We start from the raw sequence: 19,667 nt of genomic DNA on the forward strand, positions 1-19,667 counted from the left end.
TTGTTGATGTGGTAAGCTTCACCAGTGCTAGTTGTATTCTGGAATGAGGGATGTTATCGAGTTTTTATGTCGTTCATGTCTAACTTCCAGGAAGAAAAAACCCCGAAGGATCGGACATCTAGGTTACATAGTAACTATGAGTTCATGTCTAACTTCCAGGAAGAAAAAACCCCTGAGGATCAGACATCTAGGTTACATAGTAACTATGATCAGTTCGACACACTTACACAATGGATGTTCAGATTGACTCACACAATGGCTATGGCACTGAACTTGAGGATCGGACATCTAGGTACATCGTAACTATGATCAGATTGACTCACTTACAGAATGGATGATCAAGATTGACACACAATGGCTATGGCACAACGTGGATCGGACATCTAGGTTACATAGTAAATATGATCAGATTGACTCATGGTACAACGTAAATACTGTTTAGCACCTTACAAAATTCATGGAAACCCACGAACGACAAGGAGATGAAACATCCAACAGGGCAGAACCAACTAGCTCATGAGACACCAGGAGAAAGCAGAAGAAACCAGAATGTTATAATGGTCTAGTCGATTTAGATGTCACAAGAAAGAAAAAGCCATTCCTTTCCTCACAGCATAAAGGAATAAAGCAACCAAAAGATACATGATGTAAGATAACATTGGACGACATAGGGGTGTAGTAATGATCAAGATATATTATGTCATCCTTATGTTGCTCGCAAACTTTGAAATATGTCTGACACAACCAGTACAACGCCCTCAACACAGAGGCCAGATTTTCATTCAGAGGCACAAATATCAAAAGGCAAAACTATGCATGCGTCAAACATAGGCCTACTCTAAATTAAGTTTGAATACACAAAACTAACATTTATGTTCATATAAAAAGTTCACAGTCAGACGATATTATAGTCATTCTCATCCGTGAACAATCCAGAACCGCCAGCCATGAATCCTCCACCCATAGGATGCTGAACATTGTAAGACTTGCAATAACAGCAGCCATTGTTTTTATCTCCTGCAAGACGAATTCACCAAGTAGGCAATACAAGTAGTCATGAATCAAAATTTAGTGTTCCTCGATTGTCAAACAAATCAATTAGCAGGCAAAACAATGCACCTAACGACTGTAGCAGTAAGAGACGAACAAAACCACATCTACATGTTAAATACAAACCTGAAATTGAGTTCTTTGGCCCCATACAATTGCAAAACTTGACATGACGACCTTTTTCAGTAGTTGTCAGTTCAGCAAAAAACATCTCCTCTGGAGCATTACCAACACCAGTCCTCTTAGCTGTGAAGTCGATATGGTGAAGAGAGCATGTCGGAAGATCCACATTTGAAATGTTACCAGGCTCCACCAGCTTATATTTTGGACGCTACGAATTTGACTCAAAGGCAACAGCACAAATAAGAAAGATACAGGGAATCCAACCAAAATGGTGTTTGATTTCAAGAAAAGCAATAAAGATTCAGAAGAAAACTCACTGTATCGCTGTTATAGAAACTTATGGCATCAGTTGCATACAGCCTTACGCTATCTTGACCATCTTCAGATGTGGACTTACATCCCTTTCTGGGTTTAGCTTTAGGCCTGGAATTGCCAAGATTAAAACCAAAATCAGTCAAAAGTTTAAGCAAATCAAAAGCATCCAATTGAGTTTGCAATAAAGAGATGTGTCAATAACAAGTTAACCATGTCCAAGTTTAAGTTTTTCTTCGGAAATCACAACCCCTACTTGCCATATGTTCATAAAACAAGCTTTGCCCAGGACATTCGATTCAATACTTGAAAACAAAATTCCAACAGAAATTCATTCAGAAGTCTAAAATGATGACCAACTGGTAGTGACTAAGTTGACTGTAAAGCATAAACATACTACACAAAAGGTAAATGAGCATGACTGTGATAGTAAACAAGCAAACCTTCATAAGGGAACATTCTTATATATTACTACGTACACGAGTTCAACTGTCCATGTGATGGAAAAGGTAAGGAATAAGAAAATGCACCAAACTGTAACCTACTTAACACAACTGTCTGGAAAAGGTAAGGAAGAAGAAAATGCACCAAACTCTAACCTACTTAACACAACCTCTTAGAGGAATCATTCTTGTAAGAATTACAAGGACATCACATGAGCACATAGAACAAATATTTGGCAATCTAGAATAGTAATCCTGGCCAGGATGAACGCTGGCAACTGTCATGTTATGCGTTAATTAGATTGGAAGTGTTTAAGATGGATTGCACAAGATAAGCAAACATAACAACAAACATTGTAAAGTAATGGTATAAGTTAAATCAAGCATTTGGTAAATATGAATTGTGAATAAAACCCAGAAACTAACAATGGCAACCCTAGATTCAACAATTGTAACAAAAAAAGAAAATGAAGTGGGAATATCCTCCAGAAAACTCGCAATTTATAAATCAATTAGGTATTTCAAAACCCCAGCCCAGATCAATCAGATAGATAGTGAGTTTACGATTTTTCGGAGTTGGATGAAGAACTAGTCCTCAATCTCTTCAAACTACTCAGATCCGCCATCGTTTTACCCTCTCTCTCTTTCTCTTTCACAGATGAAGAACTAGCGCTCAATCTCTTCGAACTACGCAGACCCGCCATCGTTTTGCCCTTTCTCTCTTTCTTTCTTTCTTCGAATTTGGTATATACTGTATATAATATCTATCTGATCTAACCCCTTAACAGCAAGGAGAGGCTAACAAACGCAGGTGTCACTAGGGCTGAACATGGTGTCGGTTAACCGTTGGAAACCGACCGAAACAGACCAATAAGCAAGAAACCGAACCAAACCATTTAGATTTGGATTGGTTTGGTAAAAAAAGTTGAAAAACCGACATTACTGGTTTGGTTTTGGTTTGACCTGAAAACCGAACCAAAAACCATTGGGGAACCGATTAATTTTTAAACTTAGTTTCTACCGTCGATTTAAAAGTATTAGATTCTACCCATTGATTTAGAGGATAAATAGAAACCCTAAATCTAATATTTCATTATGATACTCTCCCTCTTTCTCTTTCTCCTTCTCTCATCCGCCTCCCTTCTCCACCCCCAACTACAGCTGCTGCTACTCGACTTTTTTCTTCCCGTCTTTCTTCTTTTTTATTTGTCAATAACTAAATTAAGATATATTATATATCTTCTTTTGATCTCTAGAATTAGAGTAAGCTTTAACTATTCTTGATTTTTTTTTGTCTGTATATTTGTGTAAACCAATACTATCGGCAACTACGATTTTTTTATCTGTAAATTTGTGTATTTTTTTTTTGGTTTGACACAATTATTGGTTAACCAAAAACCACTGGGAAAAACCGAAACCAACTGGAACCATTTGGAAACCGAACCAATGGTTAATGGATTGGTTTGGTTTAGATTTTTAGAAACCAATAATATTGGTTTCGGTTTTGGTTTGGCTAAAAACCGACCATGAACAGCCCTAGGTGTCACTTTTAACCAAGGACAATCTCGGCGGTTGAAAAAAGAAATTCGCGTCTAAACAGGGGCGCCCAGACCAGATATAAAAACGTTGGAGGACTTCTATGGAATAATAACTAAACTTGGGAACCTGAAGGAAAATTCCTTTCAGCGCGAACCGCACAAAAAACCGCTATTCCCAAATATATTGGATTTGTGGTCCCCTGTGGGCCAACCCCGCAGGAGTTTAGCAGGGGCCATTAGTTCACAGTTTTTGTCTTGACGGCTCAGTACATGAAGACTCCACCCCCTCCCTTCTTTGACACGTGTGCAATAAAAGTCACAAACCGTTTCTTCTTTTTTCCGGTAAGCCACTTCCCTACCCCTCCTACGTAGACGAAGTCTCATGAAATATTCCACCAATGTAAATTAAAATTTTAAGTTTAAATTCTTATTAATGTATCTCCTTTTCTATGTAAAAAATATATATTTTTCTATAATAAATTTAAATCTCATGAAATTGTCAGGTTTCAAGGTTTTTATGGATCGTCTTTATACTATTTTATTGTGTATTTGTTTTTCTTTAAGTTTCCAATGTTAATTTTCTAATTTTGGATTTTGAAATTTTGAATATCCAAATGAAGTATTTTTTTAGTAGTAGCCGATTGCGGAGGTTATGGTTTGGTTATATTTTTTTCCCTTATGATATTGTACTTATATTTGATTTGATACGAAGTTTAGATATATATGGATCACCTCAATACAATGACATAGTTAAATTTTAATCTTATGTGTTACCACATGGTACAATTTACAACGATTTCAGCGTTTCTATTTATTACGTTGTTTATTAGATTGGTTTTTTGTAGTATTTGACTAGCATATGACCAGTGCCGTAACAACCCAGGAGTTTGATTGTTGTCAGTAATAAGTGATTGTTGAGGTTTTTTCTATTGAAATCTTCGTTTGATTAAGCGTACACCTCATTAGTTGAATAGAATCCTTATTTAAACTAAGGCGATCTAAATTGCTTTGTTGTGGCTTGAAATTATTTTTATACTCCTTCCCAAAAGGTTTGTATCATCTGATAGTTGCGGCACACCATTATGTTGTATCTTCATCAGATGAGCAGTAGATGTGCTTATTCCCTCCCAAAAGTTTTTTCTCAGTTGCTGATACTGTCGTCTTATGTTTGTTATCCATATGCTCTGCTGATTCCATTCCAGTAATACTTCATGTCATTTCCATTGCATGATACGCAAAAATGGTATCTCCAACCTATTTCACAACGCGTTTCTTTTATATTTTTGTAACTATGTCATCCCACCAACACTCTATTTAAAGTCTATGTGATCTATATTTTCGTTGTGATTAGATAATTTAGTGGCTTTATTTTGGGGGGAAATTATGATGGAATCCAATTAGCGTCATATTCCCCTTAAAAAGTTTAGGATATTGTGATAATGATCAAATATCAATAATCTGATCTTTTCATGAATACCAAAATTTTAAACGCCATTCTGGGACCTGGGGAGATAACTTTTCATTTTGATTTTTTTCCAGTATGTAAATCATTGACGTAAATATATTATATTTAACGGACGTAAAAATAAAACATCATGACACACGACTTCATTTAAGGGCGGATTTGAGGTATAATTTTTTGAGAAATCGAATAAGCACACCTCATTAGTTGAAGGCGTCGTATTTGGGAGTAATTGAAGATAATCTTACGAATGTCATGGATAACGACAAAAAATGTTCGTTATCGTTTTAATCATCCCATGTATATCTTGACCGCGTTTTATGAATAGTCGATAGTTCGTATTTTTTGAAGTTATATATCTTGTTAAAATTACATTCACTTAATTGAAGGTAAGGTACCTACATAAAATTAGTGAAAATATGGTGTTGCATTTCACTTTACTAACCAGCACAACAAATATGGTGCTGTCGACTGCGGTTTATCACTTCAAAATGAAAAAGGTACCTATATAAAATTAGTGTTTGGGAGGTCAGTATTTCATTCCCCATGAACATTGAGGGTAAAGGAATTTCATAATCAAACAAAAATAAATATATATAATTCGGGGGACGATGGACATAAAGAAAACAGAAAAAATTCTTGGTCTAACAAAGATAAGTGTACATAATGAGAAAAAAATGTTTATGTTCATATGCTTTCTTTTTTCTAAGGTTTATCATGATTAAGAGTGATCCAATAAATTTCATAAATAGGCGAAATAGTGGTAAACCTGCCAGTAGGTCAGGTTATGAAAAAAATATTACTTGACATGTGAGTGGCCAGCAGGTCAGCGATTTTTTTTGACTCGTCGGTCGCCTCCTGCTCAGATCGTATCTTTTGGAGCATATATGAGCATCCATGTAACTGCAACGATCAAAAACTTCTTTATTTTCTTTGTTTGTATAGTCGGTTCTTTATGTGGTGTTTTTATTTCGGTTTTTTATGGTTTATTTGGTGTTGTATTGCCATTGTGGAATAGCTTGTATAGGATTTGGGTTGTACTGCAACTATGGGTTGGGATCTGTTGAAGATAAGAAACCAAAGCATACTAGCAAGTACAATTCGGATATACAAGAAAATCGTATCGTCAATAATAAATTCGGCGTCTTCTTTTAGATCGGATTTTCCCCCCTAACTATAGATATCCTCATATTTCTCTATTTGGGTTTCTCTTTGATCTAAGATTAATTAGATCATGTTTTGTTTTAGCTGTTAGTCTTTTTTCAAGGGTTTTTAAGTCTGCTTGGGTTTTTTTCACTCATGGATCTTGTATTTCTTTGTAACGGGTAATTTATGTTCGGGTCACTCTTTGATTAGGATAGGGAACGCTGTTTAGTCCACTAAACCCGACCCGGATTAATGGCTAGTCCAGCGGGAAAACATATTTACTCGCTAGTCCAAAAATTTTTGAAAAGAGTAAAATTACTCTACTAACCTTAACATATAATACTACATATATTACTACATACTACATTTGTTACTAGTTACTACTAGTATACTAGTATGTTATTACATACTAGTAGTATATGTTACTACATATGTTACTAATAACATTAACATATGTTATTACATATAAATACTGTTATGTTATGTATTGATACTACATATCAATATGTAGTATGAATATTTATGTAATACATAAATAAATATTGTTATCTTATATATTGATACTACATATCAATATGTAGTATTTAAATATTGACACTACATATCAATATGTAGTATCAATATGTTATGTACTACATATGAATAAATGTTATGTATTGATACTACATATTAATATGTAGTATAAATATGTATTGTACTAAATATCAATACTGTTAAGTTATGTACTGATACTACATATTAATATTGTTATGTTAAACTAGTATACTACATATTAATATTAGTACTACATATTACTACTAGTATACTAGTAAACTAGTTACTAGTTACTACTCGTATACTACATATTAATATTAGTACTGCATATTACTACTAGTATATTAGTAAACTAGTACATATATTACTACTAGTATAGTAAAGTAGTTACTTAATTTACTAGTAACATATTTTTGTTACTACTAATACAGTACATATTAATATTTAATATCACCATATTGATACTACTAGTATTAGTATGTAGTAACATACTACTAGTAACATTTACATGTGTTCATACTAATTAGATCTGGAAGGGTGTTTTAGGAATTTAGAAAACACACTTTATAATCTTCACAAAGTTTTTGGATTAGCGAGTAAACAACCTAGTCCAAAAACATGTTTTTGGACTAGCGAGTAAATGTTTTTCACGGGTGTACTAGCCATTAACTGGGTCATGAAAAACTGGAATAAACAGTAATTCCTACATTAAGCTAAGTCCTACTACTACTCGTTTCTTCCGTGTTTAATCGGGCGTTACTAATGTTACTAGATCCTGGTATACGTGAATTTGGTGTCATATGACTCTGTGTGAAAGTTAGTTGCAGTCGGTCATGTATTTACTTTGTGTTTGTGTCATCTAGTATCTTCAGGTTTAATACCTGCTTTATCAATTAAAAAAAAGTGAGTGGTAAGTCTAAATGAGCAAATTTGTCAATATTTTAACAAATCAATACAACCAAAAAAAGTAACAGAAACATAACGATAATTACCAATAGCTAATCCTAATGCATGTAAAATGACTGGGAAAATGTTTGAGTTATTTAGCTTTTGGTACTTACATTTTTCCCAATATTAGTGTTTGGTCTAACATTTGTCCAACTTAGTGGTTGGTACTTGAAATTGACGTTGACTTACTTGACCGTCATTGACCTGAATTTAATTTATTTTTATAAAATAAATAAAATTAGTTTTATAACTATGACTTAGGCATTTTGTCAAACAGCATTTGCGCAAGATTTATTGTTGGCATAGATCAATTTGATTTTTTCTCCTATCACTTGTTTCATTTCCTTCCGTGCTTTTCCTTTCGTGATTCAGTTCCATATATCATCAACAACAAACAAATCCAGTCCTTATGAATGATAATTGCTAAACCTCGATTCCAACCAGACCACACCTTACCTAAACTTGAAAGCTACCCAAGTTCAAGATAATTGATTACTGAACAAAAGAGAGCGAATCAATATATTGACATGAGCTGCCTTTTTGTCGTGGTGATATATCATACATTCTTTCAGTGGTAATTTCTTTCGGATCATATAAGACAATCTTATCCCTTTCATAAGCAACACCAACTTTGAAAACTCCTCCTCCTCCTCAAGGTAATAATTAGGAGGAGACCCATCGAACTCGCATGTAAAATTAACCTCAGATCGAACCTGCCATTTGAATTCCAACAACAATGGATATATGTTGGAGCACAAAGATCGAAATGGCTCGATACTCCACAATTCTATACTCTTTAAGATCAATTTCTCGCACGAGATTAGGCACGTCCCCATTCTTTATCGTCCAAAGTCAAAATAAACCACATTTCCGATTAATTTTGTCAAATTACTCTACTAACCTTAACATATAATACTACATACTACATTTGTTACTAGTTACTACTAGTATACTAGTATGTTATTACATACTAGTAGTATATGTTACTACATATGTTACTAATAACATTAACATATGTTATTACATATAAATACTGTTATGTTATGTATTGATACTACATATCAATATGTAGTATCAATATTTATGTACTACATATAAATAAATATTGTTATCTTATATATTGATACTACATATCAATATGTAGTATTTAAATATTGACACTACATATCAATATGTAGTATCAATATGTTATGTACTACATATGAATAAATATTATGTATTGATACTACATATTAATATGTAGTATAAATATGTATTGTACTACATATCAATACTGTTAAGTTATGTACTGATACTACATATTAATATTGTTATGTTAAACTAGTATACTACATATTAATATTAGTACTACATATTACTACTAGTATACTAGTAAACTAGTTACTAGTTACTACTCGTATACTACGTATTAATATTAGTACTGCATATTACTATTAGTATACTAGTAAACTAGTACATATATTACTACTAGTATAGTAAAGTAGTTACTTAATTTACTAGTAACATATTTTTGTTACTACTAATACAGTACATATTAATATTTAATATCACCATATTGATACTACTAGTATGTAGTAACATACTACCAGTAACATTTACATGTGTTCATACTAATTAGATCTGGAAGGGTGTTTTAGGCATTTAGAAAACACACTTTATAATCTTCACAAAGTTTTTGGATTAGCGAGTAAACAACCTAGTCCAAAAACATGTTTTTGGACTAGCGAGTAAATGTTTTTCACGGGTGTACTAGCCATTAACTGGGTCATGAAAAACTGGAATAAACAGTAATTCCTACATTAGGCTAAGTCCTACTACTACTCGGGCGTTACTAATGTTACTAGATCCTGGTATATGTGAATTTGGTTTCTGTTACTGAATATTCATCATATGATTTTGTGTGAAAGTTAGTTGCAGTCGGTCATGTATTTACTTTGTGTTTGTGTCATCTTGTATCTTCAGGTTTAATACCTGCTTTATCAATTAAAAAAAAGTGAGTGGTAAGTCTAAATGAGCAAATTTGTCAATATTTTAACAAATCAATACAACCAAAAAAAGTAACAGAAACATAACGATAATTACCAATAGCTAATCCTAATGCATGTAAAATGACTGGGAAAATGTTTGAGTTATTTATCTTTTGGTACTTACATTTTGCACAATATTAGTGTTTGGTCTAACATTTGTCCAACTTAGTGGTTGGTACTTGAAATTGATGTTGACTTACTTGACCGTCATTGACCTGAATTTAATTTATTTTTATAAAATAAATAAAATTAGTTTTATAACTATGACTTAGGAATTTTGTCAAACAGCATTTGCGCAAGATTTATTGTTGGCACAAATCAATTTGATTTTTTCTCCTATCACTTGTTTCATTTCCTTCCGTGTTTTTCCTTTCGTGATTCAGTTCCATATATCATCAACAACAAACAAATCCAGTCCTTATGAATGATAATTGCTAAACCTCGATCCCAACCAGACCACACCTTACCTAAACTTGAAAGCTACCCAAGTTCAAGATAATTGATTACTGAACAAAAGAGAGCGAATCAATATATTGACATGAGCTGCCTTTTTGTCGTGGTGATATATCATACATTCTTTCAGTGGTAATTTCTTTCGGATCATATAAGACAATCTTATCCCTTTCTTAAGCAACACCAACTTTGAAAACTCCTCCTCCTCCTCAAGGTAATAATTAGGAGGAGACCCATCGAATTCGCATGTAAAATTAACCTCAGATCGAACCTTCCATTTGAATTCCAACAACAATGGATATATGTGGGAGCAAAAAGATCGAAATGGCTCGATACTCCATAATTCTATATTGCTCTTTAAGATCAATTTCTCTCACGAGATTAGGCACGTCCCCATTCTTTATCGTCCAAAGTCAAAATAAACCACATTTCCGATTAATTTTGTCGCATCAATACAAAGAATCATTCGAGCAAACAATTCATCTTCACATCGTCACCCACTTGATTCAATTCATATCTTCCAATTTAAGTTTCAATTGCAACCTAAACCTTCTGATTCCATTTTAAACACCCATGCTTCTTTCCCCCTCTCTCTCCATCGTGTTTTAATTCAACAAACATCCTAATTCTTCTCCTGTAATATTCATATCTTGAGCACCTGCATAAGCACTTCGATCGGAGAAGACCCACCAGAACCTATGGCACCGGTAAAGATGAACAAGATTTTTTGTTTGATTTTAGTTTGTTTGTTCGTGTATGGGAAGGAAGAAAATGTTTGGGGAAGGAAGATGATATAAATTAAAATGAGATATCTGCAGTCGTCCGCCTACCTAGGATCAACGGTTTAAATAAATAACGAAACAATTATTGAATTTTCTTAAATTAAAATTGGACTTAACTTGGTCAACAGAGGTCAACGTGAAGTCCAGGTACCAAATCCTAAGTTGGACAAATGTTAGACCAAACACTAAAATTGGACAAAATGCAAGTACCAAAAACCAAATAACCCGAAAATGTTTCTTATACAAAGATATTCATTCCCTGAATAGTAAGTCTTAAAAAACCTACATGGAGGTTTTATTTAGACCCTAATTCATGTCATATGTGGCAAAAATATGACGAAGTACTCTTGTATTATTTAGGCAGGCTCCTATAGGGTGGAAAAGCCACCCATATACCATATCGGTTGGACTGGTGATTGCTGTCGTATGCGTCAAAAATAAATTACTTTCTCACTGGTAACATCAAACCCAAATTATACTATAACCCACGAATATCAACACCAATGATAATGTGTATCTTCCTTCCTGGGAACATTCATTTTGCAATAATGTGGATAAGCTCCATCATAACTAAAGAATCTTAACTCAACAATTTTATAAGAAAAATGTGTTCATAATAGAGATATGCAAATACCTGTTTTACTTTAGAACTATTTTCGCTGAATGAGTCGTTTTATCATAAATTAAAATACAAACATGGATTAATCACGGTTTTAGTTATCGTGCAAAGTCTAAAACAAATAGCAATAACTTCCTAAATATGGCATCAAAGAACATGATAAAGCATGAAAGAAAAACAATAATTAATCCTGGACAGCAGGGACAAAAAGGTGATAATGGATGTAATCCTTTCAACATTCCTTCACTCCAAACCGGCATACCTGTTGACTTAATCCATTTTCTAATTGGTTAAGATTACAATATGATCAATACTTCAATGGTGATAATAGATGTCGCAGCAAATAACTACACTGAAAAATCAAGTGATGAGTATAATCAAAAAAAAGTTTATTTTGTTTTTGGTACTCAAGTTTTGACCAACTTTGTTGTTTGGTCTAACATTTGTCCAGCTTGGTGTTTGGTACTTGGAATTGACGTTGACCCGCGTGGACTCGGTTTGACCTTGTCGTGTCCACTTCTCTGTTAATTAATTATAAAATTACTAAAAGAAAATTAACTTTAGTAACAATGACCTGCTAAGTCCTAACGTTACACGTGTACACTCAAAATTTCATATATCTCAACGGTGGAGAATCCTCCTAAATTTAACACTTATAACCCTAAAATTTATCGACCCATCTCATGAGTCAGTTTATTCTCGCCGCAGACACAGAGTGTTTAAGGTTTACAGAGACTTTGTCCTTGAAATTATTGTAGATCGATAAAAAGTTGCAAATCGAAGTGTTATTGTTGGTGTTTTGTGGATTTGGAAGTAGACATGTAAGATTTTGGGGAGATTGAAGTGTATTTTAACCGTTCTTCATCTTTTCCAGTGGTAAGTGTATAAAATTTACATAATTTTGTTAATCTTCCTTAATCTATCTATTATTAGGTTGTAAGTGGTAAGATTTCAAGATTTATGTTGTTTAATTTTATCTTTTTTTCGATTGAATAATTTAGGGTTTTAAAAAATTGGGGGTTTTTCGAATCTGGTACTTTTTAATACTTGAAAATGGGAAAATAACGTGGGTTTGTCTTTTTGACGGTGACTGTCGATTTTTGTATGTTTTCGACAAATTTTATATTTTAGGGTTTTGTTGCTATGCTGCTTTTTTTGATTACTTTAGTATGCAATGACTAACTGTTTAATTTGTGACTTTATGTACAAATTTAACTTTTAGTGTTCTATTGATGCAGAATGGATGGGTCTGAGTTGCCAAAGTTTTACCCCACTGAAAATGGTTATCTGGTGGGTACAAGTAGGTCTAAAAAGGACACTAGTAAAAATGTGAAAAGGCATGATTGTTTGGTTGAAAAAGAGTTAGATTGGTTGCCATTATTAAACAAGTATGACAATCCAATAAGTACTACAGGACATGAACCTGAAGCAGTTACAAGTCAGGTGGGAGAAGTAAATGTGAACTTGAATGCAAGTGTAAGTGCAGATCGTGGTGTTGGTGCTAATGTTGTTGTTTGTAGTAAAGATGTATAAAAGGTTGGTGGCAGTTCAAGAAAAATTTGTAAAGGTGGTAGTAAAAGAAAAGTTAGTAAAGGTGTGAATGCAGTTGTGTCAGATGCAGTTGTAGATTTTAGTAGTGGTGTAAATGATGAAGGTGGGAATGGTGGTGTTGTAGATATAACAGGGAGGTATGATGTTGATGTTGATTTGAGTCAAGTGGAGTCAGTTAAGTTGAAACAGATGAGGTGCAAGCAACTGATAAAGTGGTCCAAAACATTGATGAATATAACCCTAAAGAGGAGTATGTTTCTGCTGGTGAGTCTGATACAGAACAAGAGACAGAAGTCCCTGAATGTGATAAGGCTGATAAAGAGGCAGACTTGACAGAGCAGATTGCAAGTGTTATCAAGAAGACTGCTGAATGGAAAGATTATGTGAAAGAGACAGGCAGAGTGTATGAAGAGGAAGAGTTGAAGACTTGGAACAGTAATGTATCTATTTTGGACAAGATGTTTATAGGGCAAGAATGGGCTTCAGCAGATGAGTGTAGAGATTACATTAAATATCAAAACATCTTCCAGAATTTTGATATTCAACAAGTGAAGAATACCCAAATTCAGCAACAATATAAATGCAAGCAGGCACCACATTGTAAGTGGAATGTTTATTGCTCTATAATTTTGGATAAAGTCACTTTTAGGTGCAAGAAAGGTGAATTTGAGCATACATGCCAGGGGAAACATGGAATCCACCATCCTTTAGCCAAAGCAATGTTTGACTTGACTGTTCACTCTTTTTTTTAAGCTATTAACATTAATATAATGTAAATTGTTGACTAACTCTTTAAGTTTATTGTTTTGTAGGTGGGTATTCAGAGTTATGTTGGATACTTATAAAGCTCATCCTAAGTACAAACCACAGGATTTCATAGATGAAGTGTTGAGGGTTCACAAAGTGACAATTGGTTACTGGACTGCTTGGAGAGATTGGCATATGTGTATGGAGAGAATTCATGGTAATTATGAAGACAGTTATGCCATGGCCCTTGAATTCTGCAATCAAGTTCTGAAGAGGAATGATGGCAGTATTGCAAGTTGTGAAACAGATGAAGCTGGAAAGTTCAAGCACCTATGTATAGCTTATAAGAGTTCTTTGGATGGTTTCAAGAAATTTTGTAGACCTATTTTAGGTTTGGATTGGTGTTTTCTTAAAGGTAAATATGGTGGTGTTTGTTTAGTTATAGTATCCTTAGATGGAAACAATGGACTCTTTCCAATTGCCATATTTATTTGTAGAAAAGAAAACAAAGAGAATTGGACTGAGTTCCTTAGGATTGTTGCTCCATACTTGAAAGAACATCCAAGAGCTCTGACCTTCATATCAGACAGAGAGAAATGACTAATCTCAGTTGTTGAAGTAAACTTTAGTGATGTGAACGATCATCATAGGTATTGTTTCAGGCATATGTACAAGAATATGAAGAGATATCACCCAGGCAGCATTTGGAAGCTCTTGCTTGGAATGCAGCCAAGTCATATGTAGAGGAAGATTTTAACATCAACATGGATAAGATGGCAGATGTAAGATCACAAGCAAGAGAGTATCTAGAGAGAGAACAGTCAGCACAGTGGGCAAGAGCATTTTTTGACACTTCTTCAAGTTGTGAACACATCACTTCCAACTTTTGTGAGGCATTTAATGCTTGGATTTTACACATAAGAGGTTTGCCCTTATGCAATATTCTTGTGAAGTATCACTTGATGATTACGAGGTTGATGTTTGGTAGGAGAGAACAAGGTGACACTTATGAAGTAGGAGGAGTTGTCCCAAGAGCAGAAGGTATCTACAAACTGAATAGGGCAATAACACCAGCTTTTCAAAGAGTACCTACCAGTAAAGATGTATGGACAATTCTTGATAATAAGGGAGGTTCTTGGGTGGTGACATTGTCCAAGCACCAGTGTCCATGTAAATATTGCGATGTCACGGGAAGTCCTTGTGAGCATGCTATTAATGCTTTCTTTTTTAACCAAAATGGAGATTGGAAAGAGTAAGTATCTCACTTTTTAGACTGTTCAATTTCTATTATTAGTGTTTTTTGCATACTTGTCTTGTTTTTATTATGTCTAACTTTGGAACTTGTCTTGGTTCATATCTTGTAGGTTGCTTGATGAATACCATTTTGTGGATAAGTACACAACCACTTATGCAGGAATGGTTGGTCCACTGGACAATGAATCTAAATGGGCAGCAAAAGCTGACATAGCTCATAAAGTTGGGCCACCACCACTTGAGATGTCAAGAGGCAGACCAAGATTCCAAAGGAGAAGAGATGCAGATGAAGCAAGAGATGGAAAGAAGAAACAATGTAAAATTTGTGGTGAATTTGGACATAACCAGAGGACTTATCCTAAAAAGTATAACCCTCCTACATAACAAGGTAATAATATTTTATCTTTAGGGTACCTTATCTTTATCTTTTGGTTAAACTTTAACTTTTTCTATATGTCTTGTTGTACCTTTAACTTAAACTTTATTTTATGTCTATGTGTGGAAGGTCCAGTACCACATGTTCCAAGGAATCAAGCTATAGATTTTGAAGAATATTGTGAACAACTCAATCAAGATAGAGTAACTGAACCTGATGTATCTGTTGGTAAGGGAAGAGGAAGAGGAAAGACAACTGACATTACAGCTGGCATAGGTGGAAGGGGAAGTGGCGTTACAGCTGGCAGAGGTGGAAGGGGAGGTGGCATTCCAAATGACACAGGTGGAAGGGGAGGTGGCATTACAGGTGGAAGGGGTGGAAGGGGGGTGGCATAGGTGGAAGGGAAGGTGGAAATACATATGGCAGAGGTTGTGCAGCTGGAAGATCAAGGGGAGCAGAGTACTTACTTTTTGGGGACCAAGTAGAAGAACCAATAGAACCTGCTCCAGCATGGGTTCCTCCTGGTAGAGGTGTTACAAGAGCTGCAAGGGGTACGGGTAGAGGTGGTAGAAGGGGTGCAGGTAGAGGTGTTAATATGGTCCACAGAATAAGAGGTGAGATAGTTGGTTATAGGATTTTAGCAGGGAGGGTAGATGAAGTTCCAAGATATAGAAGGAATCCTACTAAGGCTCAGGTGATTTCTCTATTGTTTTTTGTATTGTATTTTCATGCTAGAATAGACATAGAAGAAATACTATTGTATTTCATGCATTGGGAGACAAGTACTAACTACAAAATTTCTGTCTTTAGGTTTTTGCAGCTGCTGTTGCACAAGAACCAAATATTTATACAGTACAAGAACAAAATGTTGCTGCAGAACAAGAACAAGGTGGTAGTGTACCAAACAAAAGGGCAAGACTCACCCCTAGGTTCGGTCAAATAAAATAAGTTGACTTATATGCAGACACGTGTCTAATGGCGTTAAGTAATTACGTATTTTAAAAATTGATTTTTTTTTACTAAACAGACGTCAAGGTCAAACCGAGTCCACGCGGGTCAACGTCAATTTCAAGTATCAAACACCAAGCTGGACAAATGTTAGACCAAACAACAAAGTTGGTCAAAACTTGAGTACCAAAAACAAAATAACCCATCAAAAAACACCAAACTAATACCTCAAAATAAGTTGAAAACTGGTTTTTGGTTGATCGCGAATCACGGATGATGATAATCAAAACAAATCTTTAAATAGGTATAATGTAAAAAAAACAAACCGTAAAGAATAACAACAAAACAAATCTACTGAAATACAACAACAAATTGAAGCTCTAAAATACGTTGCTTGTGTAACTTGCATTGGCTGAACTATAGAGTAATAAATGTTTTTTTTTCCAACTATAATTTCTTTAGCTTCCGTTTAAAAGGAGGGACAATTTGAATCTAGAAAAGATGACATACGTGATAAACAAAGGTGACCATAATTTTGGGAATTATCAAGAATATTCTTGTATTCATATTTTTACAGTTATAATTTTCTTTTAATATGGAAAAATGCGAAATTTAACTCCACATTCAAAAAGCAAAAGGTTAATTATGTAAAGTAATAATGATATTACTAGTTACGGGTTCCATATATTGAACATCTTAATAATGGGTTATATATATAATATTAGGAAAATGGGCTAAAAATATTTTTTCCCATCAAACTTTTCTATCCATTAAAAATAATCATATTAATTAAGAATCTTTTGAACATATTATACCGCATTTAAGAAAAAATTAAGCAACGGGTGTAGGGCGAAACCCCGTCACCCCCTATAGACAATTCCCATCATACCTGGTGCGTAGCACGAGCTACATGCTAGTTTTCTTAGAATAAGGGTTTTTTTTTCCCTTTAAATAATTTCAAAAATTTTAACTCAATTTTTTTCAAACTAGCTACAAATTATATTCACTACTAGTTTGACTTAACAACTACTACTAAGACTAAATTATGTAACTAAGGTTGTGTTTGATAGGAGTTAATCCCATGAAATTAGTCATCTTTTCATGGAAATATTATGTTTTCCGTCGTTTGATCAAAAATATGTTTTCATGAAATTGTAATAAAAGCACGGCATAAAATACGTTTTAAACTCAGTTCCATGGAATTCCATGGAAAGTCTTTCCTTACACCCCCAGGAAACTGATTCCATGGAAACAATTTCCAAGGAATTATTTCTTTTCTTTTTTATCAAACACAACCTAAAAAATAATGGAAATGAAAATGATTCTTATCCCGGGTTTGACCAAAATCTTACCTCGGGCTTAAGCCAATTGATACCTTAAGGTTTTTTTTTTTTTTTATGATGAATAAGGATTTTTATTAATTGGAAGTAGAAGACATGTCTGACATTAGATAAGACTCTATAATCTCAAGGGGACTATTTGGCCAAGCCCTGGATATACTATGCTTCCTGCAATATTTAGCAAGTTTATCAGCCGTTTTATTACATATCCTATGAACGAAAGAACAAGACCATCTAAGAAAATACTTAAGTTTATTCTTCGCGTCGAGCAAGATAGCTTCACTCTCCCATGATATAACTGGACCATCATTTTTAATATAACTTTCAATTCCTTTGAGATAAGTTTCCACTATTCAGAAAGCTGTAATTCCACGCACCAGTTCACAGCATCCAAGAAAGCTAGGCACTATGCTTGTTCAGAGCTTCTTATTCCTACATAGTACTTTGAGAGCCCTCCTCTCCAGTTTCCTGCATCATCATGAAGAATGAGAGTTATTCCTGTTAGACCATTATTTAAATCATACGATGCATCAGAATTAATTTTCAGAAAGGGAAAATACGGTGGTTTCCATGATTGTTCTATATGCATAGAAGGCTGCTTTAACAGGCTATGATGTTGTTGTCTACCATGAAGTTTTTCTATATATCTAGCATCCAAAAAGTTTTTCAAAAAGTTTTTCAAAAAGTTCTATATGCATATAAAGTTTTTCAAAAAGTTCTGCCAAAGTGTTATGTGTGCCAGAAAGAACTGAAGATCCTCCAGGTATTAGCATCCATACTGCCCTTGAGAAAGGGCAAGAGAAAAGAACGTGCATCATGCTTTATTCGAATTGATTGTAGAGGGGACATTGCTTGTTAAAATAATGACCTGACCTAGATAGCCTAACTTTTGTCGGCAAAATATCAGTAAAACACTTCCAAAATAAGTGTTTTATTCGTGGCCAAGTTTGTATGTTGTATTATTGGAGAGGTCTGTAGATCTCCTAAACTGCTTTCAAACAGCTTTTTTTAAGCTGATTTCAACGTAAAATCTCCATTATTAGTGAGCTTCCAAATCAGTTTATCTTCAGCAAAACAAGGAATCCTCATCCTTATTATTAACTTCTCTGTGTGTTCTTCAAAGAGATGCTCAATCAGCTCAGTGTTCCAGTTTTGGCTGTCTTGAAGGATTAAATCCTGAACCCAAACATAAGACTCACTGTCTGTAATTCCTTCTCTTGGAAATGATGGTACTTCAAGCCCTATCACCCAAATATCAAGCCATATTTTTATCTGATCGCCTTTTCCCAGCCTCCGTTGGCTATTCTGTTTAATGAAGCCAATTTGTTTCTGAAAACCATTCCATGCCCATGAACAGTTTGTTTTGATTGTTGCATGAAGAAAGATTTACATGAAAAATATTTTGCCGGAATAGCTTTCCCCCACTGTGTGTCAGTATTTGTGCAAATCCTCCATGCTGCTCTGACCGGTAAAGTTTTGTTTAATATCTTCAAGTCTCTAAAGCCTTGACCACCACAATCCTTATGTATCTTCAGATTCTTCCATGATGTAACATATGTGCCTATTATTTCCTCAAAATCCCACCAAAAGTCTCTCTGTGCAGCTTCAATTTTGTTAATGATTTCTGTAGGGATCTGAAAACAACTCATTAAATATGTCGGAATAGTATTAGTTATAGTTCTTACCATCAATGATTTACCACATTGGGACATGGTTTTACCATGATGAGAGTTTGTTCTTAACTCCATCATGTAGATGAGAAAATGACTCTTTTTTCTTTTTTCCAATAATAAGAGGAATGCCAAGGTATTTTTCAGTTGGAAGCATCATAGGCACCTTTAGTCTTCTCGTTAATATTCAACGAAATCTATAAGGAACCCAAGCACTGTAATGCACACTAGATTTAGTAAATTTCACCATTTGGCCTGATGCTTTCCCAAAAACTTCAACACATTATTCACATTATGCAAATCAGCTTTCAAGAAAAGTAAGCAATCATCCGCGAAAAATAAGT

General features: G+C 34.3%; 1 protein-coding gene across 1 annotated transcript; it reads right to left on the bottom strand.

Annotated features, from left to right (window-relative positions):
• Nucleotides 1–674: 674 nt before the first annotated feature.
• LOC113345290 lies at nucleotides 675–2,680 on the bottom strand. The gene is made up of 4 exons (XM_026589073.1): nucleotides 2,493–2,680; nucleotides 1,491–1,596; nucleotides 1,177–1,381; nucleotides 675–1,017 (listed from the first exon to the last, which is right to left on the bottom strand). Exons 1-4 carry the CDS (start codon nucleotides 2,630–2,632, stop codon nucleotides 896–898), a joined length of 573 nt encoding a protein of 190 aa, XP_026444858.1. The 5' UTR covers nucleotides 2,633–2,680; the 3' UTR covers nucleotides 675–895.
• Nucleotides 2,681–19,667: the final 16,987 nt, after the last annotated feature.

This window comes from Papaver somniferum, unplaced genomic scaffold, assembly GCF_003573695.1.
Source record: "Papaver somniferum cultivar HN1 unplaced genomic scaffold, ASM357369v1 unplaced-scaffold_81, whole genome shotgun sequence".
Classification (NCBI taxonomy): Eukaryota; Viridiplantae; Streptophyta; class Magnoliopsida; order Ranunculales; family Papaveraceae; genus Papaver; species Papaver somniferum.

Excerpts from the sequence above, each read along its gene's own strand:
- LOC113345290 (XM_026589073.1), bottom strand. The coding sequence starts at position 2,632 with ATGGCGGGTCTGCGTAGTTCGAAGAGATTGAGCGCTAGTTCTTCATCT. Across the intron at positions 1,597-2,492 it reads TCATCCAACTCCGAAAAATC|GCCTAAAGCTAAACCCAGAA; the intron begins GTAAACTCACTA and ends TGGCAATTCCAG. Across the intron at positions 1,018-1,176 it reads GCCAAAGAACTCAATTTCAG|GAGATAAAAACAATGGCTGC; the intron begins GTTTGTATTTAA and ends TTCGTCTTGCAG.